The sequence below is a fragment of the Mchenga conophoros genome, linkage group LG8 (assembly GCF_057382185.1).
Source record: "Mchenga conophoros isolate Kocher_MC1m ecotype Shallow Benthic linkage group LG8, M_conophoros_male_GT1.1, whole genome shotgun sequence".
NCBI lineage: Eukaryota > Metazoa > Chordata > Actinopteri > Cichliformes > Cichlidae > Mchenga > Mchenga conophoros.
In genome coordinates this window covers 30,745,676-30,770,675 of record NC_140533.1, presented here as the reverse complement: position 1 = coordinate 30,770,675, position 25,000 = coordinate 30,745,676, and the positions used below count along the sequence as shown (strand labels likewise).

The following is a 25,000-nucleotide window of genomic DNA, read 5'->3' as shown; positions in this document are numbered from 1 at the left end:
ATCAGAGGCGATGACCTTTAGCTCACTCTCTATGGCACCCTGCACACCTGAAAGATAAGAACTTATTAAAACACCTGAACACGTTTGGGAAAGTCTATCAACTCTGTTTTGTTAAATTTTAGACAAAAACCTGACTGACAGCCGATAGTTTCTTATTTTTAGTCTCATTGTGCATTAAACAAACGGCTGATTATCTGATACAGATACTTCAAATTTCTGTGAAAACAAGGACATCGTTTTTTCTGACAGCCAGAAATGTGCAGTCGAGTGGCCTGTTGGAGGTCCTTTGTTGGGCTCTGGCAGCCGTTAGGAACTGAGTTACTAGTGTTTATTGATGATGCAACTGCTGATAGAAGCAGCAGGATTAATTGTGGAGTGTACAGGACTGTAATCTCTGCTTAGTTTCAGAAGAATGCAGCTGCAGAGATTCTCAGTGCACATGGAAAGTAAGCCCTGCTATCTATGGGTTCCTGGGAAACTCTTGCATTGCTTTTGCAGTATTCTGTAGTGTGGTGTGCTCTGAACGAGACTGTTGTGGTGTACACAGTTCAAAATATTATTTAGAAATGTGTACTCAGGTTCAATCACCAATAGCATAGACCTCGATGTCATTGTGTTTCAGGTTCTTTGAAGGCAGGAGTACTTTATCCTGGGATTCCCCGTCTGTGATCAGAACGGCAATCCTTCTGGAGTCTGGACGCATTCCCAACCTGGGTTTAAACTGGTTATGGAGGATGTGCTCCAGAGCTTTTCCTGTATGATGGCAGAAAGTGACATCAGCAGGTCAAGAGTTTCGAAGGTCATGGACTAAAACCCAATCATGGGTTTTAAACACACACACACACACACACACACACACACACACACACACACACACACACACACACACACACACACACACACACAGTAGAAAGTCAACCATGAATCAAATGACATATTTAAACAAGAAGGCTTTAAATGAAACTAATGTTAGTACTCAATAATGTTACACGCTGCTCCAACTGCCCGATAACAGCTGTCGCTGCTCAGGGCTGAGGCAGTTGAGTGCTCACCCTTTAGACAGCACTATAATGCACAGACAGCTCCGTATGTTTGAGGCATGAAGACTCCTCTCAGCTCTGTCACCAGTTTGTTTTCACTCAGCGTTTGGGCATACAGGGAGTGCAGAATTATTAGGCAAATGAGTATTTTGTCCACATCATCCTCTTCATGCATGTTGTCTTACTCCAAGCTGTATAGGCTCGAAAGCCTACTACCAATTAAGCATATTAGGTGATGTGCATCTCTGTAATGAGAAGGGGTGTGGTCTAATGACATCAACACCCTATATCAGGTGTGCATAATTATTAGGCAAGGTCCTTTCCTTTGGCAAAATGGGTCAAAAGAAGGACTTGACAGGCTCAGAAAAGTCAAAAATAGTGAGATATCTTGCAGAGGGATGCAGCAGTCTCAAAATTGCAAAGCTTCTGAAGCGTGATCATCGAACAATCAAGCGTTTCATTCAAAATAGTCAACAGGGTCGCAAGAAGCGTGTGGAAAAACCAAGGTGCAAAGTAATTGCCCATGAACTGAGAAAAGTCAAGCGTGCAGCTGCCAAGATGCCACTTGCCACCAGTTTGGCCATATTTCAGAGCTGCAACATCACTGGAGTGCCCAAAAGCACAAGGTGTGCAATACTCAGAGACATGGCCAAGGTAAGAAAGGCTGAAAGACGACCACCACTGAACAAGACACACAAGCTGAAACGTCAAGACTGGGCCAAGAAATATCTCAAGACTGGTTTTTCTAAGGTTTTATGGACTGATGAAATGAGAGTGAGTCTTGATGGGCCAGATGGATGGGCCCGTGGCTGGATTGGTAAAGGGCAGAGAGCTCCAGTCCCACTCAGACGCCAGCAAGGTGGAGGTGGAGTACTGGTTTGGGCTGGTATCATCAAAGATGAGCTTGTGGGGCCTTTTCGGGTTGAGGATGGAGTCAAGCTCAACTCCCAGTCCTACTGCCAGTTTCTGGAAGACACCTTCTTCAAGCAGTGGTACAGGAAGAAGTCTGCATCCTTCAAGAAAAACATGATTTTCATGCAGGACAATGCTCCATCACACGCGTCCAAGTACTCCACAGCGTGGCTGGCAAGAAAGGGTATAAAAGAAGAAAAACTAATGACATGGCCTCCTTGTTCACCTGATCTGAACCCCATTGAGAACCTGTGGTCCATCATCAAATGTGAGATTTACAAGGAGGGAAAACAGTCCACCTCTCTGAACAGTGTCTGGGAGGCTGTGGTTGCTGCTGCACGCAATGTTGATGGTGAACAGATCAAAACACTGACAGAATCCATGGATGGCAGGCTTTTGAGTGTCCTTGCAAAGAAAGGTGGCTATATTGGTCGCTGATTTGTTTTTGTTTTGTTTTTGAATGTCAGAAATGTATATTTGTGAATGTGGAGATGTTATATTGGTTTCACTGGTAAAAATAAATGATTGAAATGGGTATATATTTGTTTTTTGTTAAGTTGCCTAATAATTATGCACAGTAATAGTCACCTGCACACACAGATATCCCCCTAAAATAGCTCAAACTAAAAACAAACTAAAAACTACTTCCAAACACATTCAGCTTTGATATTAATGAGTTTTTTGGGTTCATTGAGAACATGGTTGTTGTTCAATAATAACATTATTCCTCAAAAATACAACTTGCCTAATAATTCTGCACTCCCTGTATGCTAACACAGCTTACACCCTCACACAGCCACGAGGATCGATGTCCTGCTGTGCTGCTCATTATTGGAAAACAACAGTAACTACTCTACACTATCGAGTCAGCGAGGTTAGCCAACACTAGAGGTTCACTGTAGCGATGTCCCCAGTTTTTACTAATCTTCTGTGAGAACCGATAAATTAGTTTGTCCATGTGGATCCAAGGGTAAACAGACTGTGGCAGTTTCACTCAAAGCACGTCCACAGATGGATTATTGTCATTGTCACTGCTACATGATGCACCTGTTAGTGATTTATTGTAAGTTCAGATTTCTAAAATCAACTTCTACATACCGTAATTGTCGGGCTATAAGCCGCTACTTTTTGCACAAGCTTTGAACCCTGCGGCTTTTAGTCTGGTGCGGCTTTTCTATGGATTGTCCGTGATTTTTGTGATATCGTAAGAGGATTTGTTTTGTTTGTTCCGCTGTTGTACGGCACTACGTTGGCTGGCGGAAGGGCATGTGATCAGACACACAGTATCGGGGTTCAAGAGTGGTATGTTGGTCACATGTCCGTCCGCCAGGCAACATAGTGCTGTACAAGTAGCGCGAAAAACAAACTTCAAAGTAGCGCTACGCGTTCAGCGGGAGGCGTGGATGACCAGCGGCGATAAACTTGCGAAAAGCAAGTTATGCTCAACTCCACCGGTGGAACCTGACAGCGTGGAAAAGTGTGAAAACATCCACGATCACCAACGGATTTTGAAGGGCTGGACTGCTGCATGATGGAGAGGAGGACATCGCCACGGCCCTTCTGAGGGTGTTCGACTCTGACAACGAGGATTTGTTTGGTTTTGAAAGTGACAACAAAGGAGAGAAGCGGAGAGTGGATGACGAAGCCATCCTGAGCCTGTTCGTGTCCGACACTGGAGAAGAGGACTTTGGTGGTTTTAGTGGCAGGAAGATGGTGGTGAATGACTGACTTTTCTTCTTGTTAAAGCCGTGTCACTGCACCTGAGCCTAAAAGGTAGGCCGGATCTATTTTTCTGGTGTGCTGTAGGTTATTGTTATGTACTACATTTGTTACTCATTTATGAAGCACAGTACATGTTTCGTACTTGTAATTACCGCTACTTGTACATATACCTAAAAAGTTATGCAAATATGTACCCATAACTTGTTTTTCAAAATATTAATGAAAGGGGTGTGTCTCCAAACAGCCGTCTCTTCCCTGACAATTCGCTTTGTGCATATTCTCTTACATATGATAAGTCAGCATTGAAACACCTGCAGCTTTTAGTCAGGTGCTGCTAATGTATGTACAAACCAGGATTTTCCCCTGATTTTAGCTTGTGCGGCTAATATTCAGGTGCGCTCTGTAGTCCGGGAAATACGGTACATAAACATGTATGATTTCATGCCAGGATCTTTTGAATGTCTAGTCTTTGTTATTTGTAATAATTTATGCTTTTTGTGTTTCTTTTTAAACTATCACTTCAAAATGGGATTTAAAAAAGTGCATGTGTGCCTGTTTTGGTACTTCTGTCTACTTGTGAAGGATTTCTCTGTTTATTGTGCAGCAGATACTTTTTCAGAAATAATCTTCGTATCAGATTCTGATTGTCCGGGATGAAACTTTTTAGCCTGGTTCAATGATCACCTCTGGAGCACCTTCTGGTGACAACCTCCTGTAGGCTGGGTAATATGCTGCTTGCTCACCTGTCTTGGTGCTCCCACCAGTTTCTTTGAGTTCTTCTATGGCCCTCAGCAGGGTTTGTTTGGTCTGGTGGGTGTTCAGGTGCCACTCTGTCCTTGCTTTGGTGCTGAACAAAGTCAGACCTTCAGAAGCAATGTGTAAAACAACAAGGACACACAGAGCTCGTCACTCAAATTCAAACATTCACACATTCAAACACGATAGTTATTAGCACTTGGTACAAATTACACATTATTAAAAGCACAGTGATTAAGGGGAGTTTATGTATGTGTGGTATTTTTTTTTACAAAGTTAAAGTACTTTTGAAATTAACAGTGTTAAATATCATAGTAATGGTATGACTGGCAGTGAAAACATTACCGATCTGGACTGCATCGGGACCAATGTTGAGGCCGCTGACGATGGCAACAAGAAACGTTTGAATTTTATCAAAGTCATTTCTGCTGATGCTCCCAGACTCATCCACCAACATCACAAGGTCAACTTTGGCTGTTTCACAGCGAACACCTGAAACACAGCAAAGGATTATGGGATACAGGAGAAGACCAAATAAATTTCTGAAGAGAGAAGCAGGCTGGGAGGTCGGTGTTAGGTCTAAACTTATAGACGTCGCTGACTCAGAGACTTATTCCCGTGAACAAAGCAAGACAAAACAGCGATCGATCTGTTTTAACTCGCGCAAGTGAAGCTCGGTGGGAATCTCAGAGCAGCACTCGGCCCTCGACCTCAGATGACTCCGACCCCAGCCTTCGCTTCAGCCTTTTTATTGAAATGACACAGAGCCCCACTGTAAACCCCATGTGGTGTGTTGTAAAGTCAAAAGCACTGTGTGTGTATGCATGTGCGGGCATGTGTGTGTGTGTGTCTTCCTGGTGATCACAAAGGCGTCATCTCCCCTCACCCCTTAGCTTAGCTTCCTCTAACGGTTTACCATATACAAACACAGGTGAGCCCACAAAGGGCAGGAAGTGACGTTCCTTATATAGAATGTGCCTGCAGTTAACACTATAACCCCCCACCCCACCATTCAGAATGTCTTTGATCATGCAGCTTGAAACAATTGTAAGCACAAAAATGACAACATTTAACAATTCGCTCTAACAGTCGGTACAGACCCATCTGCTGCCTGAGAAACCTCACACTCCTCTGATCACCAACTAATACATTAACAGGAATCAAACAACAACTGAAGTGGTTATTAAAGATACAATTACAAGTTACTAAATGACAAAAGTGTTCTGTGATTTGGAAAAAACAACAGCAACTATAATATTTTGTTATAAGGAATCACACACGGAAATGAAACATGCCATATTACGACATAAATAAAGTAACAGAGATAAGTCAGTCAGTGCGCCCCAGGGTGGCTGTGGCTACAATGTAGCTGCCATCACCAGTGTGTGAATGTGTGTGAATGGGTGGATGACTGGATATGTAAAGCGCTTTGGGGTCCTTAGGGACTAGTAAAGCGCTATATAAATACAGGCCATTTACCATTTTTTTATAAGTGAGGTCGATAAACACTATGACACTATGTTTGCACTGAAGCACCGCAGCAATTTCCTAATGTTGTAAACCTGCTCAACATTTGGCAATAAACCCCTTTCTGATTCTGATTCTGATAAAGCAGCTTTTTTATGATTTGATCAAAAATGAGGGAAATTTCCAGATATTTCTACGGTTTAAACTTAACTGTAAATGAAATAATACCTCCACCCCCATGGTTAACGATAAAATCATTTCCAACTTCAGATAGCAGCCCAACACTTGAGCTATCAGAGTCACCGACCCAAGTCAAAGAATTTACACCTGTTGTCTCAAAGCATGTTGAACAACGTGAACAGTCGCTCACAGAACTATACTCAGTACGGCAGCACAGTTTGGGGATGTTACTGAAACCCTTTATTACATTTATTTAAATCATGGAAAAGAAAGATGTAATAAAGGAATAACAGCTCTGCTACTTCCTTCAGCTGCTAGCAGATAACATGCAACCACCTCCTCCTGTCCCAGCATCCTCCTCTGTCAGACCAACAGCATCTCCTCCATCACTACATCCGTGAATCTTCGCTAAGCTTTTCTTCTTTTTCTCCATCCTTTGTCCAGTATCTCCACTCTGAGCTGTCTGATGGACTCTTTTCTGATCCTGACTGTCCTGCTTACTCCCGGTGAACATCTGAACTTCTGCAGCTCTGCATAGGGACTCTTTACTTAGTCCCTATGGACCCCAAAGCGCTAACTAAGCTACAAATGTGCAAACACACACAAACATAAGCAGGATATTTATTTGTATCAGTGGAACATTTTAAATATGTTGTTAAACTGTCATGTGTTAGGCAGTAGGAGCTTCTGTTTCGATAGAGGCAGCTGGAAAACGCAGCTGAATTTAAATGGAAAAGAAAACCAAATATAAAGCACTCAAAGCCTCTGTTGCCTTTGCTGCCAACCACAGTGGAGACAGAAGCCTTCCAGAGCCTTGGCAGATATCCACCATTAGGGACGGAGACCTTTGAAGAGAACATACTGATTAAAGACTGCAGCAAAGGATAGTCTGAATGGTGGCTAAACAGCCTCAATGAACTTCCTAACAAATTCAAGCTGTTCTGCAGACTCAGGGTGCAACAGTGTGAGCTCGAACCATCCATCGACATCTGAACGAGGTGAAACGCTATGGCAGGAGAGCCAGGAGGACCCCGCTGACACAGAAATGTAAAAAAGCCAGACTGGATTTTGCCAAGATGTATTTGAGGAAGACAAAATCCTTCCTGGAGAATGTGGCAGATGAGACCCAGCTCATCATTCTACTATGAAGCACAGAACACAGTACCTACACTCAAACAAGGTGTAGGTTCTAAGATGTTTTGCTGCCTTTGGCACTGGAAGCCTTGACTGTGTGCAGGACATCATGAAGCCTGAAGAGTACCAAAACATTTTGGTCTGCGATGCAGGGCTTAGTGTCAGAAAGCTGTGTCTGTATCAGAGGTCATGGGTGTTCCAGCAGGACAACGACCCCAAACATGCCTCTAAAGGCGCCCAGGAGAGGTTGGAGACAAAGTGCTGCCAGCAATGAGTCCGGATCTAAATCTGATTAAACACTTATGAATCGCCTTGTAATCGGAAGGTTGCCGATTCGAGCCCCGGCTCGGACGGTCTCGGTCATTGTGTCCTTGGGCGAGACACTTCACCTACCGCCTACTGGTGTTGGCCAGAGGGGCCGATGGCGCGATATGGCAGCCTCGCTTCTGTCAGTCTGCCCCAGGGCAGCTGTGGCTACAACTGTAGCTGCCTCCACCAGTGTGTGAATGGGTGGATGACTGGGTGTGTAAAGCGCTGTGGGGTCCTTGGGGGGGGGGACTAGTAAAAGCGCTGTACAAATACAGGCCATTTACCATTTATGAAGAGATCTCAAAATTGTTGTTGGGAGAAGTTGCCCTTCAAATCTGAGAGACTTTGAGCAGTTTGTAAAAGAAAAGTTGTTGAAAGGTGCAACCAGCTTGTAGATGGTTACAGGAAGCGATTGTCTGCAGTTATTTTTTCCAAAGGGCGTGCAACCACATATTAAGTTGAGGTTGCCAATAATTTTGTCCAGACCAGTTTTTGAGTCTTTTGTGGAAAGCTGCCAAACTGTTCTGTTTTTTGTGTTGATAAAGGACAAAAATACCAAAACATTTGTAATTGTTTTCTGGAAAAATTCCAGCCGTAGCTGTACATCTCTTTTCTACTCGAGCACTCAAAAGATGTATACGATGTGTTTCATTCACCCATTCTAGTGTTTTCTAACTAAGATTCACATTTTCAGAAAGATGAAGAGAGAAACTTGTGATCCAGTATCTTGCCCTTGGCTCATTTCTAATACATCTCCTTAAAATGTCTTTAGAAATACAACAAATGGACTCAGACGGATCTGAAGAGGTTTAGATTCATGCCTGCCTCTTGTTGTGTATAATATTAATGTAAACCAGTACAAACAGGGCAGGCTGATGTTGCAGAGTCCTACCTGAGCCCCACAGCAGCAGCAGAACCAGCAGCAGGTGATCCATGTCAGGTCCACGTCCGTCTCCTCTCTGTCTGTCCGACTCTTCAGCTCTCTGCTAATAAACTGCTGTTTCCTCTTCATCTGTTATCTGCTCATCAGCCAACTGATCGTAAGATAAATAGTCCTAGCCCTGGTGTATGCCGTTATCTCCCTGCTCTCCAGTAACTCTCTCCCCTTTCTGTTGCAGCCTCCCACGGTCCTGATCACGGCGTCCCCGTGTCGTTTATTTCCCGGTCTCTTCTGTTCAGCGATAAAGCAGCGCGTTCCCTTTGGTTGGTCACCTTTAGTTAAAAGAATAGCGTTTGTTTTGTGTGCGTGTCTGCGTATTGTTTGCTTTTGGGTCCAGCTTACGTGTTAGAACTACGGTTCAGAGTTTCTCTGTCAAATCACCTTTAAACCTGTTCTTGAAAATCTCACCAAAACATGAATTACTAATATTATATTGGTGAGTGTTGTGGGCTCAGACACACACAAGAGCACATTTAAATATTTCAGTGAAAGTTCTTTTAGCCTAAAATCACAGGTTTAAGATCCAGAGCAGATTATAAAGGGTTAACCTTCATAAAGTGTGTGACAGCTGCAGGAAAGATCTGACGCATTTATCTGATCACACAGATGCTGAGTTTAGCTGCGGTCAGTCGGCTATCTGAAGTTCTAGCATCTGTAATCTGATTGGTCGGTTTTTCACGCAGCAGATTAAAACAAACTCAGGTGAGTTTGGCTGAAAAATCTCTTTCAGGTTCTCCTGTTTCATCCTCTGATTTTAAGTTAATGCTGCTCAGCGCGTAACATGATCCACGTCAGCTGTCAGATGACAAAGCTGCTCAGAACTTCCTGTCAGAGAGGAAACACACGAAGGTGATGAGGAGATAAAGGAGAGGAAACATGAGAGAGGACACTTCTCCTGTGAGTCACGTTAGAGTTTGTGTGAAACACTCGGACACCTTTAATGAACAGTTTAAAAAGAACATTTAGGATATTTACAAATATTTATATGTGATGAAAAAAGTTTTAGTGGTAAAATTTCTTTGACATCATTCAGTTTTGTGTTCTGATCAAACAGATGTGCGATAATATCGACTGTGTCTGAGTCGCAGGCTGTAATATCTCAGCCTTTCAGCATGTGGCCGTGGATTACTCGCAGGGAACGCTGGGATGCAGGAAAGGTGTCGCCAGGTTCAGAGCAGGGACGCATTTCATGTTTCCAGCGTGTAAAAAACAAAAAAAACAAAACAATATATGAGCTGATGATGTAATTACAGTTTACTGTGGTTGCAGTTCATGTTCACACGGTGGTGAAGGATGCAAACACTTCCTCCACCATGTGGAGGCGCTGCTGAGCTGCCTGCTTTTCTGGACACTGCCAGCTTTAACCATCCAGCTCCGGGTCCTCCTGTGGGCGGGGCTCCTGCCTCCCGGTGACCTGCAGAGACACAGCAGCACACAGGTGTGAGTCAGCGAGTCGCCGCTCTCTTCAAACGGGCCGAGAGCTTCGTTCCAGAGCGTCTTCTGATCAGCAGACGTGTGCACGGTACCTTATGGCTGAAACAGACGGCAGAGATGAAGAGCAGCAGGAGCAGCAGTCTGATGACAAACACTGTTGGATCTGATGAGACACACTCAGCCGTCACATTAGATGTTAGGAGAACAACAGCTGGCATCAAACACAAACATCAGGTGACGCTCAGTTATCCTGCAGACATTCACTCATCACTGTTTCCTAACATCATGCTGCTTCTGCAGCTTCTCTGGTTCCTATTCTCACCTGTACGCCACAGGGCCCGCCTGCGTCCTGGATGATCTGGATGACGGAGAACCACCACAGACATTTTGATACCGTGCAATCATTTAGTAAAACATTCAAAAGTTTCTGGTTCTGCTGGTGATTTCAGGATTTTCCGTCCCAGCGTCACCTCGTGCTCACCGGGGGGCAACCGACTGTTGACGTCTTCCTTATCCTTTACACCCTGGCAACCCTGGGCACGCGTGCCACAGCTGGCACGCCATAGCGGGACTGGCCATCAGGCATACCGGGCAAATGGTCGATGGTGATTTTACGTTTTTATGGGCCGATGATGTTTTTGCAACGGTATTAAAGGTGGTGGATTGTCCAGATGCTGGCAGATGTGTAAAAATAACTCAGTTGTTTGCTGGTGGCTGTGGCGGAGCTTCCACAGAGGCCAGCAGGTGGATGAAGGGAGGGGAGGCAGGAGGAGCAGAGACCCGAGGTGGTGAACTGAACTCCAGGTAAGAAGTTATGAGCTGCAGTCTATCTGGGTCAGATATGAACCAAGTTTAGTTTATTTTCGTTGTGCTGACTTTTTACAGTCAGTTACAATAACTCGTACTGCTACTAGCTAGCATGACGGAGTTTCTATACAGCTGGGTGGTGCTATGATGTTACTGATAGTGAACTTTATTTTATTCATAAGGTTAGTTAGTAACTGCCAACCGTGCCTCTTCTCCTCTCATTCTCCCCCCTCTCTCTCCTGTTGCTACTTCAATCATGAAACTGATCAGTGATCAGCTGATCGGCTTTTCTCTCTTGTTTGTTTATCGCCCACTTTGCGCCAGAAAGAAGAAACCAGCAGATGTCGCGCTAAACAACAGCAGCACGTTTAAGCTTGATCAGCTGTTGTTAGAATTTATTTAATATTAATTTCTAGTATCAGCTGATGTTTGCTGGAGCCACAGCTGTAAAGCTGCTGGTCATGATGGTTTGGATATGTGGTGAGAGGGAAACATGAAGATGAAACCAGGAGATGTCCTTACTGAACCATCAGAGCTGTGATGGAGAAACAGGTTTACCTTTTAGGTGACATGGATGAGTTGAAGTTATGAGCTGTTTCTGAGAGACAAATAACACCAGGATCCTTTTCTAAGTAGCTGACAGCTGGTGACTGTGCAGGGGCGGGTCTAGCAAAGTGTTTCCAGGGGGGCGGGTAGGGCATTAACAGGGAGAGGGGGGCAGCTGGAACCCACAGCTGTGCGTGTTCATGGAGCTGCATGTTCACCTGCTGGACGTCACTACCTGACAAGTTTAACTCTTCAGGACATTGCAGAGGCCTTACTGACAGTGTTTGGCTCCACATGTCTGTGTGAGCAGGTTTTCTCCCACATGAGTCCTCAGGCAGCCTCTGAATGCTGGACACTGGGAGCCCAGAGATCACAGTAACATGTGTGTCTCTGTGTTAACAAACATGCCATATTGGCCCCGTTTATTTTTCCTATCATTGTTGTGAGGAGACCATAAATAGCATTTGCATTTGCTGTTGTGGATAAAAAGTCTTTTTTGTTTCAAACTATCTGATAACTATTCGCTGACAGCTGCAAACATCTGTGAACAAATATGATCCTATAACGTGTGTAACTGTTCATATAGAGCGTTATTACATTTAATGCTAATGCATCATACGGCACACTGACTTCTGAGGAACGTTTAGATGCACTCATCATCAGACAGGTTGCCCCTGATTTACACTGAAAAGCATCTTGAGCTCACTGAACTGTACATGAAACCAGGATTTCAGATTCAGATTTTCTCAACTGTTATCCAGCACAAAGTCATTTTTATATTATATTATATTTATATTATATTTGCAGTTTTGCATTTTAAATAACCGCTATCTGCTTTTCTCAGTGATGTCATTTATTCCAAGACTCCAGATAAAAAGTTAAAACACTATTTTGTGCCAAAGTCAGGCCAATGATGATTTTTTTTTGTTGATGTGAGGCTTCAAATTCAGTGTTTTTAGAGCGAGTCCTACCTGAGCTCCACAGCCACACCATCAGGTGCACCATCAGGAGCTCTGTCCACACGTCTCCTGTCATAAATAAGCTGTTTTCTTTTCTCGACATAATCAGCCAACCAATAAGTAACTTCTCAGAAACTGAGTCCCACCCCAAAGATAAAATAATAAAGATCACATAGATATTGGACTGTGAGTGCGTCGTTAACCCTTTAATGTCACATTCCTGGTTTCTGGAGCCTTTCAGAATCAGCAGCATGTTCTTGTTTCCTCTAAAAATAGCATCACACCGCTTACAACTGACACGACTTTGCTTCAATGTCACAAAGACACCGGCTGACTGCTAACTCACCCTTCCCAATAACACACGAACAACACACTCAAAGCATTCTGGGAGCTGTAGTTTCAATGTTTTTAATTAGTAGATTAAGTTTGGTGATGTTTGGGGTCTACAAACGAGGAAAACAGGAATGTAAAGCATTCAGTTAAAAAACGAATTAATTACAGGAAAAATCTTCATCAGATTACCAAAGTATAAAACCTCTGAAGCAGTTAATCTGTAAAGTCCACTTCAGCCATCAGTCACATGATAAAAGTGCTGCGAGCTTCCTGCCTGCAGCTTCCTGTCAGAGACGGTGGACAGAAAACATGTGAAGGTGACGAGGACATGAAGAAGGAGAGGAAACATGACTGAGGATGCATCTGCTTTCAGCCACATCAGAGTCTCTGTTTTAGCCGACTGTGAAAGGTGCAGTCATCCATGCAGTGAGGAACGCCAACTCGATTAGCTTTGAGTTAAAACAAGTATTTTGTTAATGCTCTGATATCGTTTCCATTTTGATTACAATTCTAAACCTGCAGCTAAAAAACAAACAGCTCGCTCCTCCTCTCCACCCATCCATCCACCCCGAGCTCATCTCAACTTCTGGCTCTGCTGCTTCTTCACCTGCCTCTGTTTTGCCTCCGTCATAATGATGTGGCCACTAGAGGGCACTGTCACAATAGACAGCAAATGTTGCTCGTAGTGTGCCGCTGCACAGGCGAGGCACAGTAACGAGCCAGAGCGTGGCAGGTAAATTCAGTTAGTAGCTTAGCTGCTAGCTGCTATGCAAACGAGCTGGTTATTTCAGTCTGAAGAGTCGCTAACGTCCTACGCTGATGTTGCAGACCTTACAGCTGGGGTCTTTCTTGGCATTCGCGGTGGACAGGCTCATTAGCTGGTGCCCGCTGATCTGTGACACCGCTCCCAGCCTCAGATCCACCGGCTCCGTGTACATCACCTCCAGGTTGACATCCTGAGCGTGACGGAAAGACAGCGAGCCGTCCTCCTCCTCGGTGCAGGTCAAGAAGCGGTTGTCGGACCTGTCGAGGGCTGGCAGCCTCCCTTTACAGAAAGCGTCTCCTTTGGAGCCGTCAGGAGCGAGGACCAGGATCACGTAGTGGTACGACGTGTACATGCAGTAGAAATCCCCAAAGTACATGTTGGTGGTCTTGTTGAAGAGGACATCTGCTCGGATCTGTACAGAAACAAAAAATGGTGTGTTTCATATTTTTGTGCACTTTTAAAAGTTATTTACCCAACTTGGTAAAATTAAAGAAAATAGTAATAATAATAATAATAATTTAAAAAGTATATATTTTTTCAAATATCCACAAATTTATTGAGTTTGAAGAATAAATGTTTATTTCCTGTTTAATCACAGCAGTGACAGTCAGTTTAAATTCATTTTATTTTGACTACTTTTTAAATCAAATTTGCAACAATAAAAATATCAGACTTTTGTAATCTTTGACTTTTCTGTGACATAAAATATCAGTAAAAAGTGAAAGCGTTCAATTTTTTCACATTTTAATTTTGAACCTAAAAAAGTGGTTTAAGGCGGACACGGTGAGGTTCAACAGCCAGAGCAGCAAAGACACGGCAAGAAAACAGAGTTTTAAAAAGGAAGCACTATTAACTTTGGACTGAATACTTCTTAAAATCTTAATTTAATTTACAGTTAATCTAATCAAAAATTCTGTTTTACAACAGGCTGGCAGCCTTTTATTGTCTTTAAATTCTATCACGCCTCAGATTTGGGGGTAAACATATTTATTATTTATATAAGTATTTGTAAGTAGCAAACAGACAGTTTACAGGAATTCATAGCTGTTAAATCCAGCTTTTAGTTCCCATTACTACATGTCAGCTGAGATATCATTGTTTTACAACAGCAGTAACATTGATGTAGAGCCATGTCTTCTGAAACAGGCCATGAGGACGGCTCCTGCTCGAGGAACACAAAGACATGAAGCGCCCTTCAACAAACACGCTTTAGTGGAAAAGAGGGGAGATGTCATCATCCAAGCTTCGTGAGTTGGTCTGAATCAGAAAAACGGTAAAAACCCTGAAAACCATACATTTCACACCCAAGCCTCAACTCTCGCGGCCCGGTAAAAAACGGTATTGGCCGATGGCCCAGGGCTTGGGGGCCGATGGTCTAAACCAGGGGTCTGCAACCTTTAACACCGAAAGAGCCATTTGGACCCGGTTTCCACGCAAAATGGGCGACCGTGGCTCAGGGGGTTGGGAATTGCATCTGTAACCGGAAGGTCGCCGGTTCAATCCCTGGGCCCTCTGTCCTGGTCGTTGTGTCCTTGGGCAAGACACTTTACCCTACTTGCCTACTGGTGTTGGCCAGAGGGGCCGATGGCGCGATATGGCAGCCTCGCTTCTGTCAGTCTGCCCCAGGGCAGCTGTGGCTACAACTGTAGCTGCCTCCACCAGTGTGTGAGTGTGAGAGTGAATGAATAGTGGTATTGTAAAGCGCTTTGGGTGCCTAGCAAATACTTTTTGACTTCTAAAATAAAGACAACACTGTATATATTGTTTGTTTTTACCTTTATGCTTTGTGTGAACAACTAAGGTGTGTTGCTTATTAAATCCTTGAAGTGCTACAGAGAAAATTACATTTTATTTATGTAATTAACAAATTTTGAACTCTTAAAGAAATATAACAAAAATAAAGACACCCAGCTGAACTACAATGATCCAGCAAACAAAAACTGTTATATCTCCTTTGGGCTTTTGGAGCCTTGACCTGACTTTTAAAAAATAATTGGCAAAAAAGCACTATGCTGCTAAAAAATGAAAAATACATATTTGTTAAATTCTGCGTAAATATATATTTTCCCTGGTTAATGTGTGTGGTGGGGCGTGGTCTGCAGCGTCGCTGCAGGGGAGGCGACGCACCTGAGCGGCACCCGCAATAATGCCTCGCTGCCTTTACATCTGTGCTATCTGTGCTGTTGTGTTGGTGTGTGTTGGGCTGTGAGCTGAGAAGCTACAGCCGGCTGTGTGCGCACAGCAACCGTGTGTGAAAAGTGGTCGATAAAGAGATGCTGTAAAGCGTGTTCATGCAAACATCGTCGGGTCTGCCGTGATATGTTTACAACAGGACTTCTGCTCCTGAACATCTGCGCACAGCGTCTGTAAATCGGGGCTTTCATCTTTACGCAGGACTGTAAGCTGTCGTCTGTGAGGCGTGAGCGTGTTTGTTTTTCACATAGTTCACGGTGGAGAACAGCTGCTGACATAATGTGGATCCGAAGGTCCATAATTGGCCTACCTGGGGTTGAAAGTCTCGATAAATGCACGGCGTTTAGGCGGGTACACCGGCTTCAGCGAGTGTGACGCTTATTATGAGCGATGAAAAAATAATAAAATATAATTTTATTTTTATATTTCAATATCACAATAATCTTCCAATTCAGAACTACAAGTTAAAAAAGAACTAACATAAATAAATTACACTTCAGCTAAATACTTCTAATTTATTTTCCCAAACCACGCGGAGCCGCAGTATAAGGACTAAAGAGCCGCAGGTTGCCGACCCCTGGTCTAAACGGTACCTGGAAGCGATACGGCCCGTAGGGGGAGTCCTGGGGAGGTTTCCCTGTGTTGAACTCTGTGTTGCAGCTGAAGAAGATCCCCTCCAGTTTGCCGCTGATGGGGGACCCGTGGCTGCCGCTGTTGTCTTTCACCGTCGGCAGCAAGAAGCAGGACTGAGCATCTCTGGAATGACACACAGGGCTAAAGCACAGCTGTACGGAGAACCCTCTCGGGGTTTTGGTCACTGAGCGGGGCGCACCTGTCTTGTTGGAAGTACTCCCCCTGCTGGTTTCTGTAGAAGACGGTGAACGGCAGCATCCTGCCAGCGATCGCCTCTGCTTTCTGCAGCAGCTGGTTCAGGTGGATGGAGGAGTAATCTGCAGATGCACAGACTCAGACATTCAACATTGAGCCTATATTTAGGCTGTGGGTAAAGATGAGTTATGTTAGTCCATAGTGCGACTGCAAAGGAATTTTTCAAATTATGGTTCTATTTTATCAGTGGGACTAAAAACAGTGTGATAGTAAATTAGCTCAGAGACGATCCTCGTGATGCTTTAACCTGCAAATCGATCCAAAGGGATCAGTGTGCACGAGTAGCGAGGAGAGGTGTGGTTTTTGGACTGAGAGGCTTCCGTCTAACCTGCAGTGCAGAACTCAATGATCTCGCTCCACCGAGAAACGGCGTATTCTCCGTCTGGCTGTTTGGCGGCCGTCTGAACGGCCACGGTGTACTCTGTGCGAGGACTCAGGAACCAGTGGCCCCTCACTGTCATCGGCAGGGGAACTGCTTTGGCCACCAGCTTGGTGGGCACATCCTGGAAAACAAAAAGTACTCGGCTCGACCGGTTCGTTTGCTTTGTATCGTCTAAAGCAGAGTCAGAGCGCCCAGGATCGGCTCTGCAGACCCACCTTGTGTTTGAACTTGTTGGAGCTCATGTTCTCCTTCTTGTTGAGGTCGATGAAGTAGTGTGTGATCCTATCTCGGCCCCTGCTGTCCATGTCCCAGCTGATCTTGAACGAATCGCAGGTGATGTTGGTGATCCGGATCTGCTGAGGAACCGGCAGGTCGTCCACGTCCCCGATGTCGCTGTCTGCAGATTGTGCGCCTGCACAAACACAGACAAAAAACAAAACTACAGCTGTAACGCCTCTGCTGTCCATACATGCCAACCCTCACGATTTTTCTGGGAGAATCACAAATTTCAGTGCCCCTCCTCTCCCGGAGCCACCACTCTCCCGAATTTCTCCCGATTTTCCACCTGGACAACAAAATTGAAAAACCATATCGCAGAATTCATAGCGCAGCCCAGCCAACTCCAGTCTCCAATGGCGGCAGCTGCTTAGTTTTAATATTACTCTTATTTCTCTTTCTGGGTCGCAAAAAAACTTTTAACATATTTTCAGGTGAGAATGAAGCTGTGTAAACTTCAAATATCTGAGCCGTCTTCAAACCCCGCGGTCTTTCGCTACTCGGGTTAAACATGATATATGAGTCACTTTGATAACTTAAAAATGTTATTGTTTGGCTTTTTTCAGTGTTTTATTTATTCATGAGTAAATCGGTTTGGATGAGGTTGAAGTTATTCGATTAGATTAAATTTAACTTCATTAATCCCTCGGGAGGGGTCCCCCGGAGTTTTCACACAGCTGAATAAACGTCAAACAGAAAACTGATTAAACAAAGTGTGAGACGGTCGAGAGTTTACGCCAGCATCCGGTTATATTTTAGAAAGCAAGCAGCAGACGGCTGAGTTTCACTCCACCGAGAGCTCGTGACGTAATTCTGAAGACTAGACCGTCCCATTTCACAGTCGCTCACTTCCGGTCGGAGGACCTGGTCCACTTAGACCACGAAGGCCTTCACTCACGTACAGAGCGGTTTGTGCTGGTGGATGCAACCTCCGGACACCCCCGCTGTTTCCGGCCAGCCAATAATAACAGTAACATTTAACTTATTTTATCCGATAAATAAACACTGTAAGGCGGAGCTCCAGATGTGCTGAGTGAAATTTAGGATTTTGTGGGACGTTATTTGGCAGCTGTCTGAGTTTAGCATGTGCTAACTTCCAAACACCAACAAGAGAGAAAAACACTGAGAGTGGAAACCAGAAACCAGTGAGTGCTGCCCTGTGGTTGTACTGGGCTGCTGCGAGGTGAAGCTGCTGCTCTGGGCACCGACCGAGAGGATGACATCACAGATACGAGCGGCCGAATCCTGAAGCTTAAAGTATGTCGCTGAGCTGCTGGTCACAGATTAAAAAGACCACGAGGGGGGGCTCATGATGTAAGCAGATTATACAGAGTCACAGCGACAGATTAACCCATCAAAGGTTGCAGTCCTGTGAAATCTGTGACCCACATCAGCACTCACAGCTGCATCTCACTGAGCTTTTCTATCAGCAGATCGATCCCTAACCCTGTCTGCACCACAGCTGCAGAGGTCTGAGAGCTTTGTACACGTAGCTATAACCTGTCAAATAACAAAGAAAGTATCCTGACATGTCCTCATCTCTCTGTACAGCATCATTAACACCTTGACCTTCAGATCAGTCTGATGACCTTGAAGGAGAGGTCAGAGGTACTTTCTTTATATTCACAAGCACAGAGAAGACAGCACACTTATATGAATCACAGTTTCTAAGCTGTGAGGCTTTTTAGGTCATGAAGTCAACCTGAGCCCACGCTACAGAGTTTTATATGAATTCATTCAAAGCTTTTCCAGGTCGCCAGGAGGCGATCAGTCTGAACTCAGACCTGAAACTCCGATGTTCACGTTTGATGTGACTCTGAGGACATCACCATCAGCTCTGATGTGCATCTACAGCAAAGAGCTGAATAAAAAAGGCTAAAAATCAGAGGACAGAGTCCATAAACTGCCCGAGCCGGAGGTTCTGATCACAGGACCACTTCAAGCTGATTCCACGCCGGCCTGCTCCGTCTCTGCATTCATCCTTCCTACCCTCCCTCCTTGTGTTCTGCATCTTTTCAGCCTCGGTGGACAAAAGGTTTCAGTCAGCAGAGACGCTGAGAGCTCAGGCTGAACAAGGAGCCCGTTGAAGAGGCGAGGACAGCTCAGACTGCAGCCCCAGAGATAAAAACCCTCCATCAGGGCAGTCCAAACACAGCAGGGGCCACATGGAGAGAACAGAAGTCTACAGTCTCGAGGTCAAAGGTCACTCCTGCCTCGCTGAGTGAGGACAATCGAGTGGCTCTGAAGTGCAGGACTCATCAGTTTTTGTTCTTAGAGTGAGGATTAGAGGACGTTAGTGTCTGCAGGAGCTTCCAGGTGTGATATTAATTTGACCGCTCTGCTCACGGACGCCGGCCGCAGATTCACTCAAAGCAGTAAAACCTGAACGCCGGCTTCTTCTGGACTCTAACATGTGCACTGAGCTCAGATTCGAGTTACATCAGACCCCTCCTGAGTATACATCTCTCCTCCGCACACACTCAGTGCGTCGCCGTTCATTCACAGGAAGCTCATTGCTGCCTTTACTGCAGGTCGGTGTAATGGCTGAGGGTCGACAGCTTTGGCAGGTTCTTATTCTGAGTCCAGCAGCGCTCGGTGTGGAAGAGAGCAGAGATCGAACTAGCCTGAAACACTGTCAGTCACATATTATGGGCCGAGTATTTCACTACAGTCACTGTTGACCTGAACTGCGAAAAGCTCAGACAGCAGTGACATACCTGCTCCAGACATGTACAGATATTAGGGCTGCGCGATTATGGCAAAAATGATAATCACGATTATTTTCACTGAAATTGAGATCTCGATTATTTGACGATATTTATTTAACCCTTTAAGACCTACCATAGAACCAAGTCCGCCAGAGCTTATATTATTATTTATTTATTTATTTATTTATTTATTTGCATGCTGTAGAGCCATTTTTGGGAGCATTTCAAGTTGCTATACATCAATACAACTGTTATAGCCCATATTTTAATAATATGTATGCATTAAGTCCATAGTAATTACATTAATTACAAAAAAGTGCAATAAACTACAAAAAAATTGAAAATCGTTTTTGTTTTTACATATATTTCTACTTGGGGAAATTTAAGAGGTTTATCCCTCAAAACTTTAAATACAAAAAAGTTGCAAAAAATAGTTTACAACAACAGGAAATTTATTTTGAGTGTCTTCATAGTTTTATTTTGGAGATACACCAATTTTTATATACTGCAGGAAAAACAAAAAACAATCCTATGATGCAAATTTGCAAAGAAAACAGCATGTGCATCAAAATAGACTATTTCCAGCAGTGCAATTTGAGTTCTAAGCATCCCAGAAACTATTCAGAAAAGTATAGAGTCAAACATGACTTATAAAAACACCAGTATAGGCTTTTAAGGCCTACAAGTTAAAAAAAACAACTACATTTTCCGTGAAAATGAAAATGATCGGCTTGGCAAAGCGTGTTTCTGGAATATTATGTTTTTGTTCCTGCAAGCGCTTTTTATGCAATTTTTGCAAAGCGAACGAAACCGTGACCGAGGACAAGCTGATGTCATCAGATGTAAGTACAACTCCTCCGGTTTCATATGCAAAACAAATTATTGCGCTAGCTTACGCTGTTCCGGTTCTACAGGGATTTAAAGGGTTAACAATAACAATGTATTGAATAATGACTTTAAAAAATAATATAAAATAGTGTGCAAATACTGATAACAGTGCAAATGTTTGCAATCCGGTTGTTCAGTGATGACGCGACGAATCCTACTTCCGGGTCTAAAGTAGTCTGTGTTTAATATGGCTTTTGTGTTGTTAACATGTTTAATGTTTTGTATTTTCTTCTATTTGATCTCAAAAAGCTCCTAAAACAGTCAGTGATCACTGTTGACCTCCCTCGGCTTTTATTACCGCTAATCATTTATTTAAGCTCAGTTTTTAAAACCTTAGGATGTAACTACAGCCCAGACCATGCAGCAGTATATGAATGACTAACCTCGTATTGTGGATGGATTATCTCAGTTGTTCTCCTGGCTGAAGTTTGGTCCTTTTACAGCATCCTGCCATGCGATTACATTTGTTCCTGACCACCGAGAACACTCACGGTAACTTTTATCGAGTGGAAAAAAAGTTAGCTTGTTTATATTATGCTAACATAGCTGTGTCGCTAGCGGTCACGTAGCACATCATTATATACCAGCTAGCCAAACTTCAGTAACCCTACAAACGTCACTGCTGTTTAGTTTTCTGTCTTCATTTATGCTGGAAGTGATAACAGAGCTGTACGTTTTAATTTGTTTCCAAAACCCCGCAGTCAGGACATGCTATATTGTATTTAGATAGAAGCTAGCGAGCTAACTCCCTGCTAACTTCTAACTCCGTTAAATGTCATAAATTCCGTTTTCATGGATGCCTGGATGTTAAACTCAATTGTTACACCTGGTAGAGCAGAACGCTGATCATTTTATTAAAGATGAAAGACTTTAGACAGTTTTTCAACTCTCAGTAATGCCACAGTGATCGTTTGATATATGGACCTGCAGCGGAGTTTAGGTCCAGACACGGCTAGTGACGTCAGACTGAACAACCGGATATAAAAAAATAAATGAAAAATGTAAACATCTACCTTTAGTGAACTTTGCAGTGTTGCTCTGTGGCGCAGCTATGACACCGTAGTAAAGTTTACACACTATGTCTACTTGATCCACGTCAAGTAGAACCCATAATGTTTCCGCACCACTGAAGTTTTTTTTTTTTACCTCTCTTTTCAACCAAAGGCAGTCACTCTCCTCCCCAAATAACTTCTTAGCTTTCCGAGCTTCCCTTGGGTCCTCTTAATTGTTGTGACACGCGTCGGAAATGCAGAGAGGTGCACTTTATTTGCCACAGCGCAGCGCGAGAGTAAAGCACGAGGGAGGGGCTAATAATCGGCTCAGTCATTTTTAATGATCGTTGAAAGCCCACATCGTAATCGTGATTAAAATTCGATTAATTGAGCAGCCCTAACAGATATGTGCTTCATTTCCTACAAACGGAGCACAGAAAGACCTGTATCACACCTGTATCACACCTGTATCACACCTGTATCACACCTGGATCACACCTGGATCACACTTGTATCACACTTGTATCACACCTGGATCACACCTGGATCACACTTGTATCACACCTGGATCACACCTGGATCACACCTGGATCACACCTGGATCACACTTGTATCACACCTGTATCACACCTGTATCACACCTGGATCACACCTGGATCACACTTGTATCACACTTGTATCACACCTGGATCACACCTGGATCACACCTGGATCACACTTGTATCACACCTGGATCACACCTGGATCACACCTGGATCACACTTGTATCACACCTGGATCACACCTGTATCACACCTGGATCACACCTGGATCACACTTGTATCACACTTGTATCACACCTGGATCACACCTGGATCACACTTGTATCACACCTGGATCACACCTGGATCACACCTGGATCACACCTGGATCACACTTGTATCACACCTGGATCACACCTGGATCACACCTGGATCACACTTGTATCACACCTGTATCACATCTGTATCACACCTGGATCACACCTGGATCACACTTGTATCACACCTGTATCACACCTGTATCACACCTGGATCACACCTGGATCACACTTGTATCACACCTGTATCACACCTGTATCACACCTGGATCACACCTGGATCACACCTGGATCACATTTGGATCACATCTGTATCACACCTGGATCACACCTGGATCACACCTGGATCACATTTGTATCACACTTGTATCACACTTGTATCACATCTGGATCACACCTGGATCACACCTGGATCACACCTGGATCACACCTGGATCACATTTGTATCACACTTGTATCACACTTGTATCACACCTGTATCACACCTGGATCACACCTGTATCACACCTGGATCACACCTGGATCACATTTGTATCACACTTGTATCACATCTGTATCACACCTGGATCACACCTGGATCACATCTGTATCACACCTGTATTACACCTGTATCACACCTGGATCACATCTGTATCACACCTGTATCACACCTGGATCACGCCTGTATCACACCTGCCCTTCACTCACGTACAGAGCGGTTGGTGCTGGTGCAGATGATCAAATAATCGATCTGTGAGGACCAAATTGCGATGACGCTGAGGTGTGATCTGATTTCAGCCTGTCCAGGATGATTTTAAACTCGTATCACTGAATCACTCGCTCCAGTTTGGACTCCGAGCTCCACACCAGCAGCTTTTCTCTGCTCCCAACACCGGAAAATGTTCACTTTTGTTCATCGGCTGAGAAAAGAGAGCACGAGCAGAAAGTGTTCCCTCCTCCTCCTCATCCCTCCATCCTGCCAGTGAATGGAGGAGGTGAAGCATCTATTCATTGCTCCTGGGAAGGTGATTAGCCACAGTGGTCTGCAGACCCAGCAGCCTGAAGCTGCTGCCAGAGTTCAGTCTACAGAGGCCGCTCTGCAGGTTCAGATGAAGCCCGTCACCAAACACAGATCACAGCTCTGACCGAGTGCCGGGACTGCACTGTCAGGTGTCCGTGATGTCACAGTCTGGGATTTCCTTTATTCCCATGACCTGTGCAGCACAGGGATAGAACCAGCTGTTGGTGCTTACATTTATTTTTATGGTTATTTCTGTTGAAACACATGAAACCATTATGGATTATGTACTGGAGCTGCACTCCCGACGTTCTTACAGGAGCTGTCAGGACTTCCTGTGAACGCTGCAGGTTCACTCTGCTCTGTTGGCCACATTTACATCCTCATTCAAATCGAAGCAACAGCCAGACCTCATGTGCCTGCAGGACACACAAATCACCTGCATTTACATGAAGTCACCAGAGGTCATGTGACTCCTCGTCTTAGAGGCTTGGCGTCAGAAACGGAAACAACAAAAGATGCCTTGTTGTTGTTGTACACACTTTCAGATTACTGTGGTGAAACTGTCCTGAGGTCAGCCATGATGACAGCGTGGCAGTGCGGGTAGCCAAGGTAACAGTGACACAGGATCGATCGATCGATCCATCGATCCATCCATCCATCCATCCATCCAAACATCCATCCATCCATGCATCCATCCATCCAAACATCCATCCATCCATCCATCCATCCATCCAAGCATCCATCCATCCATCCATCCATCCATCATCATCCATCGATCGATCGATGCATCCATCCATCCATCCATCATCATCCATCCATCATCCATCCATCCATCCATCCAAACATCCATCCATCCATCCATCCATCCATCCATCCATCATCATCCATCGATCGATCGATGCATCCATCCATCCATCCATCCATCCATCCATCCAAACATCCATCCATCCATCCAAACATCCATCCATCCATCCATCCATCATCATCGATTGATCGATCGATGCATCCATCCATCCATCCATCCATCATCCATCCATCCATCCATCAAACATCTGTCCATCCATCCAAACATCCATCCAAACATCCATCCATCCATCCATCATCCATCCATCCATCCATCTATCAAACATCAATCCATCCATCATCCATCCATCCATCATCCATCCATCCATCCATACATCCATCCATCGATCCATCCATCCATCATCATCGATCCATCCATCGATCCATCCATCCATCCATTCAAGCATCCATCCATCCAAACATCCATCCATCCATGCATTCATCCATCCAAACATCCATCCATCCATGCATTCATCCATCCATCCATCCAAACATCCATCCATCCATCCATCCATCCATCCATCCATCCATCCATCCATCCATCCATCCATGCATTCATCCATCCAAACATCCATCCATCCATGCATTCATCCATCCATCCATCCATCCAAACATCCATCCATCCATCCATCCATCATCCATCCATCATCCGTCCATCATCCATCCATCCATCCATCCATCCATCCA

General features: G+C 44.4%; 2 protein-coding genes across 4 annotated transcripts in view; both read right to left on the bottom strand.

The window, feature by feature from the left end:
• The window catches only part of LOC146569213 (collagen alpha-1(XII) chain-like), an 8,674-nt gene extending 219 nt beyond the window's left edge, over positions 1-8,455 (bottom strand). The window contains exons 1-5 of the mRNA XM_085283465.1: positions 8,413-8,455; positions 4,776-4,922; positions 4,418-4,537; positions 589-753; positions 1-47 (exon numbers count right to left, since the gene is read on the bottom strand). The exon at positions 1-47 is cut by the window's left edge and continues 219 nt beyond it. Of these exons, the coding sequence (XP_085139591.1) occupies positions 1-47; positions 589-753; positions 4,418-4,537; positions 4,776-4,922; positions 8,413-8,455 (522 nt within the window). The remainder of the gene's footprint in view (positions 48-588; positions 754-4,417; positions 4,538-4,775; positions 4,923-8,412) is intronic.
• A 3,832-nt stretch (positions 8,456-12,287) lies between these two features.
• Positions 12,288-25,000, bottom strand: part of LOC146569212 (phytanoyl-CoA hydroxylase-interacting protein-like) — a 13,790-nt gene continuing 1,077 nt past the window's right edge. The window contains exons 1-6 of one of the 3 annotated variants that reach the window (XM_085285585.1): positions 21,787-21,878; positions 16,984-17,180; positions 16,715-16,889; positions 16,331-16,448; positions 16,092-16,254; positions 12,288-13,717 (exon numbers count right to left, since the gene is read on the bottom strand). In XM_085285585.1, the coding sequence (XP_085141711.1) occupies positions 13,343-13,717; positions 16,092-16,254; positions 16,331-16,448; positions 16,715-16,889; positions 16,984-17,073 (921 nt within the window). In that variant the 5' untranslated portion in view covers positions 17,074-17,180; positions 21,787-21,878 and the 3' untranslated portion in view covers positions 12,288-13,342. Of the gene's footprint in view, positions 13,718-16,091; positions 16,255-16,330; positions 16,449-16,714; positions 16,890-16,983; positions 17,181-21,786; positions 21,879-25,000 lie in introns of those variants that run through there. The other 2 variants (XM_085285586.1, XM_085285584.1) reach the window with 2 other exon arrangements.